Source organism: Dermacentor silvarum, chromosome 2, assembly GCF_013339745.2.
Source record: "Dermacentor silvarum isolate Dsil-2018 chromosome 2, BIME_Dsil_1.4, whole genome shotgun sequence".
NCBI classification, from domain to species: Eukaryota; Metazoa; Arthropoda; class Arachnida; order Ixodida; family Ixodidae; genus Dermacentor; species Dermacentor silvarum.
In genome coordinates, this window is record NC_051155.1 from 243,836,376 (window position 1) to 243,842,304 (window position 5,929).

Below are 5,929 nucleotides of genomic sequence, written 5' to 3' on the forward strand. Positions count from 1 at the left end.
GGAGCGAGAACGAACGGTGGCTGTGCTCTCTGCAAGCTGCTGCGTTTGCCACGCTGCACACCCCTCCCCGAGCAGGAGGCTGACCCGTGCGGAACGGTCGATGCGCAGCGATCGTCTTCTTCTTCTCTCCTCGCATTTAGTAGAACGCGAGTGGAATCATAAAGAAAAGAAGCTGCTAGGAGGGACAGTGACGTGTACCTCTTGCCAATTTTAGAAGCATAATATTCTTTTGTTTGCAAATAATGGCCGAATTTCAATCACCTATGAAGTGGTTTATTATCCTCCCTGAAGATGTATCGTCAACGTGATGAGACATCTCGACAAGAAAAAAAGAAAAAAGCAGGAAAACAAAAGCAAATAAAAAAAGCGCGTGCCTCGCTTCTAGACTACTGGCTGCCTAATTTGCTTTCAAGGATGGCTACAACAGAGAAGCCTTCACTAATGATCTTACTCCGAAATGTTGAAGGGGGACGAAAAGAAGCCTAAATCCGACCACCACTGTATCAATCTTTTATATGAGCTGAAGAGCAGCTTATGCTTACGAAAATACGCAGTGTGTTACATATTTTGGAAATCGGCATGAAAGCGCAAGACTATCAGGAAGGACCTCTCTTAATGCTCTGTTATGTTCAACCTGTACGGGTACGCTTGAGAGGTTTATGACCGACTTTTGGTTGTATGTTAGTATCTCGTTAAAATGCCTGAACAGTTCAGTTTCGAATCGTTAAGTCATCGTTTTCTTTCGCATTATCAGCGACGACAGTGGCAAGCTAGAACATTAGGCCCTGGGATCTGCGTTGTGCCTGTTTGTGGGCACAACCGGCGCAGCAATGGGAACATTAAATAGCGCTCTTCAACGGCACTCTATCATCAAAACATTTGTAAAATCACACTTATGAATAAAAGTGCAAGGATCGACATTACCGCAAGAAAACCGAATTACTTTGCATACAATAACACAGGCAGCTCAGAATTGATTATGGTTTAATATTTCCACCGCACTTAAAAAAGACGAGGCAGACATGACAATGGAAGCGTTGGAAATATACAATGTTGTTTCGAACTATCGCAACTTTCTGCATTAAATACTGCAATTGAGAACTTTAGCCTGAACATTGATATGAAAACACTGAAGATCGCGTTCATTACATGCATCAGTGATTCCAACAACGCCTAGGTTGTCAGGAAGATCAAGTTTTACGAGAAAAACCAACATGCATATACAATAAGCTGAACAGTGTTTGCGAAAGAGGTGGTTCATCGACGAATCAGTAACATACCGTGAACAGTAATAACGTGCAGCGTCATCCGATGAATTTTATTATTCGCTAGATATTGTCCCTATGTACGGCCACACCGCAGCTTCGCAGGCATTGCGGTCAATTTTTATTTACAATACGCGTAGCCCAGCTCGGCGCCGCTGCTCCTCGCGCACTCAGCGGTCGGGACTCGTGGCAGGCCCTGGTTTGGCCACGTGCTTCGTAGTCGGCCGCTTCCGAATGCCATTCGTCACGGCGTCCTCGCTAGTTATCGACGAGCTTGCCTCCTCCGGAGAAGAGCTGTGCAGTACGAGAGATGCTTACTTTAGAGTGCGCGATTGCCATTACAGAATGAAGGATCGGCATGCAGTGTTCAAAGTCACGTCTGCCTAATGAGGCTATCGCACGCAAAATTCGTAATCAAAATCTGTCATGAAATACATGCAACAGTTTTCTAAGCAAGACAATGGGTTTGCGGGGAGGTGGAGACTCGAAGTGGTAAACAGAGGTCGAACAAGGACGAGCGTAGTTTCGTGCCAACATTTTCACAAGAAGATTTATCTTCGTCAGAATAACAACTCTTTATTGTGGCAGCGTTTAATGTATAGTTCACACTCCCCCAGAAGCCAGGAGCTTAAGCGGGTACAAAAGAAGTCATGTGAGGGTAAGGAAACTTGAAATATTGAAAAGGGGATGGGGGAAACGTAATCATAGATTTGCTGCAGTTTCTAAAATGTAGGGGTGACACCAAAATGAAAAGCAGTGGTGAACGTTACGTGGGCTTAGTTTACACGGAAAAGCGAAAGTAAACAGAGATACGGTAGAGACGGATAATTTTTTCAACTGTTCAGCTGTCTCGAGGTTTGCATGAATGTAGAATGCCTCTCGCATGGTGCGACCAGTCTCCACGTGTAAGCGCTATGACCTTGTCTTAGCTGCACATTTGCCACTGAAGCGCACATTCTTGTCCCATATACGACAAATATAAAATCAGTGACACCACTGATACACTGCAAGAAAATTGTCTCGCACGGTACTTTTTACCGTATTGTTAATACGGCTCCCGTTGGAGAGCCAAATCATTATTTCATTTTACCCAATGTAATAACGGAAGTGAAACCAACAGCACCAATCTGGGTTTTTTTTTTCATGTTGCTTATAACTTATTTACAAAACTAATAATACTTTTATTGACCAATAAACATGCTGGCACAGGTATCAAGTAGAAAGTTGCGGATTACAGAGCGTGTTGAGACTAACGGATAAACTGAACGTGACACTCGAAAGCGTTCGTAGGTTCTTTCGCTCTCCTTTTCATTTCAGAGGCTTACTTTTCTGGTCCGTAAAGGTAACTAACAGGTAGCTCGTGTGGAACGTTTGACGCGCTACTTTTTTGATGCTCCCTTTTATCGCCGCCACCAATTACTCAGCGAATTAGAAAATTTGTTCAGTAATGCTACCGTAATTAATTAATTCGGATTTTATAAGAGGTATTCGTGAGTGGAAGTATCATCTGGTTGCAACACACAGCTGATGTCACTCGCGTATATAGGACGGCCATGCTGTTTCTCGAATCGCGTGGTCTTCAAGGCCACTCGCATACGCATTGTTGAAGGGCGCCGTAGCGGATTCACGGCGGCATGGCAGTAGAGGCGCACCTTTCTACTCCGCTGGACGTCAGCTCGCTCGTGTCCTCCAGCGCCAACACCGTGAGCGTGGTGGCGGCGAGGTCGAGATGGGTGGCTCGGTCCAACTCTTCGATCCCGGCGCGCGACTTGTTCTTCTCGACGTGCTTCTTCATCACGAAGCGGCAATCGGTGAAGAAGAACATGACCAGGAGCACGGTCGTGGCACCGATGCACGCGCCCATGAACAGGTTGCAGCAAATGTTAAAAAAACTATACGAGCCCAGCTCGGCCATATCGCCGGTCTGTTCCATCATAAGCACCTGCGCGTATGCGTGGAAAAAAGAAGGCACTGCACTTCGCGACTATAGGATGGCAAATTCTGGCTACATTGCGCCATAATGGTTACTCCATGGAGCTTTCTTTTTTTCTTCCCTTTTTTCATTTATACAATATTCATGGCTCCTCTACTACATCGTCACACTTTCCCTGCGTCAGTTTCTCATCTCCATGTTGCAGGCACATATTTACATTTGAAACGATAAACACCGTATTGCAAGTTTACTTGATTGTCTCGGAAAAACAATTCTTAAACACGAAAGAAGAAGGTGGCTGTCTTAAACTTAGTTATAATGTGAGCCCTTATACATATTACTTCAGACGTCTCGAAAATAGCTCGGCTGATTCAAAAAAAGAACGGTCGAATGACGCATTTTAACAGTTTTTGCAAAAGCTTTAGTGCGGCAGATCAACTGCCCTCTGCTGGAGTCACACGCTATCCATGAAAGTAGACGGCATCGATCCAGCGGCATTCCTTGCAGCTGCGTCGCACTTTCCAGCTATGGAGGTCTCTCACGCCCTACGTGTAAGCGCTATTACTGATTTGTTCCGACCACTTGCAACGCGCTAGATTTTGCCAAAGCTTGGTGTAGCACCCAGGAATTCCGGGAAGAAAGTTGGTCCCTTTAGAGCCTTGGTTGTTGCGTAGAGGTACCACTTCTTGAGTGAATGTTTGGAGCAGACTTCGGTTCAGTAACTTCCAGTCAATCAAAAAGCATACCTTGACATTACATATCCTGCAAATTTATTGTATTGAGGATATTTATTGTTCAGCTGGTCTCACCACATTTGCATCCCTTTAAAACGACTTGCGGGGTTGTAGTATTACAATCAGCTCCTTCATTTCATATGCATCTGGTAACTTGGCGTTCATTCGTATCGTTACTGTTGTTGCCGCTGTGGACCACATACGATCGCCTTTCGGTTTTTCTACATTTACAAGCTCTTCAGTTGACAGGACGCTCAGTAGTGATATGCACTAAACGTATCAAATAACGTAAATAAGCCTTCCCATTCTAAGCGAGCTCCGCGCAACTATCGTATTTCCCTTCGTCTAGAAATGAGAAAATCTTCGATATTTCATTTGATATTCGTGGGCAGATTATCTCGAATGTTTATATAGGGTTCTATTCGGAAATTTTGCTATTGTAAAACTTATCTCAAGGGGTTTATCAAGTATGGCTAACGAATTGATGGCTGATGGATGGATGGCTGACAGAGGATCTCTGCCTGAACCGAACACTACAAGAGCGTGTTGCGCATGAAGCGCCCATCGAAGATGTTTGGAAGAGACGCGTCGTCACACTTTTTCTTTATGCCACGCAATAGCTCTTCGTCGGCATCAGCAGCACCCGCGCCTTTCTTGTAATCCACGGCAAAGTCCTTCATTTGTTGACGCCATTGTTACAACGTCCGGCACTGCAGTCGAGTAGCAAGCGTGGACTTCTATTTGAATTTACGCGCAAGCCGTAAGTAAACGTATAGTTGAGCGGTGAAACTTGCAACTAGGTGTAGTTAGAACAATATATGTATACTGGGCGCGTAGTTCTGGGTGACATGACTTGTTCAGGGTGCCCTTGAGAGAAAACGAGGCGTCTGTCTTCTGCACAGCTCACCTGCACGTCGCTGTACATCTTGGAAGGTTCTGCGCTCCGCGGGTCGGCATAGACAGGCGCCTTGGTCACAGCAGGGATCACAGCGGGGGTCACCCTGACAGGGGCAGCTGCGGGCGCCACATTCACCGCCGGGGCCTTCCCTCCAGCGCTTGGAACGCCTGCCACCATGGTTACGCCGGAGTCTGGGCTATACCCGTCGAGGCAAACGTTGACTCACGATTCGGTGGCGGGTGGTGACAGTTTCACGCACTCTGATACTGATACTGCTGCTGCTGCTGTTCTCCCTCAGCACGAATGGCCCATACCCGCTATACAGGAAGAGAAGACGAAAATATTAACTGGCGCCAAAATATTGCACATGTAACTGCAAAAGCTTCCCGTGCAATGGGGATATTGAGAAGGATAAGCAATAATCGATGGGGCATGCGCAGAGACACACTGATGATTATTTACCGCATGTATATCGAACCTGTACTAGCGTTCGGGTGTGTATTATTCTCCGGCTTCCCTGCTTGTAAACTGCGTCCCTTAGTTCTGCTGGAACGGGAAGCGCTCCGCTTACGCCTGGGGGTACCAAAGTTTGTAACAAACGCCATGCTCTATCGTGACTTTCTTCCCTAAAAATGAGATTTAGCACATTCACCGTTCAAACATACATTCATAAGGGTCTATGAATCTCCACTAAGAGCATACCAGTCGATCTTTATCAATCGAACAGCTCTAATTTTTAAGTTTCATGACCTAGGTTTCACACGCCACAACTGATTATTACACAATCGTTACTGAATCCGTTAAGTGTCGATATAAATGATGTAATCACGGCAAGCAGTATCTCAAATTCATTGGTTATAACTTACGATTACATATACCCCAACAATACAAAGCAGCTTCTCTGGTACATATTCTTAACGGCTTACTCCAGGATCACTTGAATCAGCTCTACACAAACCTAGTTATAGCAACGGATCATTAGCGGTGTGAGGAAAAGGCCGGAGTTGGCATTTTTTCGTCGTCATTGGATTGGATTTTTTTCTGTTCTGCTGCCAGAGTTCACTTCAGTATTCCTGGCGGAATTCCTAGCTGTTTTCCT

The 5,929-nt window shown here is 45.5% G+C and overlaps 1 protein-coding gene across 1 annotated transcript; it reads right to left on the reverse strand.

The window, feature by feature from the left end:
- Positions 1–1,311: 1,311 nt before the first annotated feature.
- Positions 1,312–5,134, reverse strand: LOC125943688 (uncharacterized). The gene is made up of 3 exons (XM_049663151.1): positions 4,840–5,134; positions 2,918–3,207; positions 1,312–1,559 (listed from the first exon to the last, which is right to left on the reverse strand). The coding sequence occupies exons 1-3, from the start codon at positions 5,005–5,007 to the stop codon at positions 1,436–1,438; spliced, it is 582 nt and encodes a 193-aa protein (XP_049519108.1). The 5' UTR covers positions 5,008–5,134; the 3' UTR covers positions 1,312–1,435.
- Between the last annotated feature and the right edge of the window lie 795 nt (positions 5,135–5,929).

Bases quoted from the DNA above. Each gene is read 5' to 3' on its own strand.
- LOC125943688 (XM_049663151.1), bottom strand. From the start codon at position 5,007: ATGGTGGCAGGCGTTCCAAGCGCTGGAGGGAAGGCCCCGGCGGTGAAT. The intron at 3,208-4,839 runs GTGAGCTGTGCA...GCATACGCGCAG, and splicing joins AGATGTACAGCGACGTGCAG to GTGCTTATGATGGAACAGAC. The intron at 1,560-2,917 runs GTGCGCCTCTAC...CGTACTGCACAG, and splicing joins ACGTCCAGCGGAGTAGAAAG to CTCTTCTCCGGAGGAGGCAA.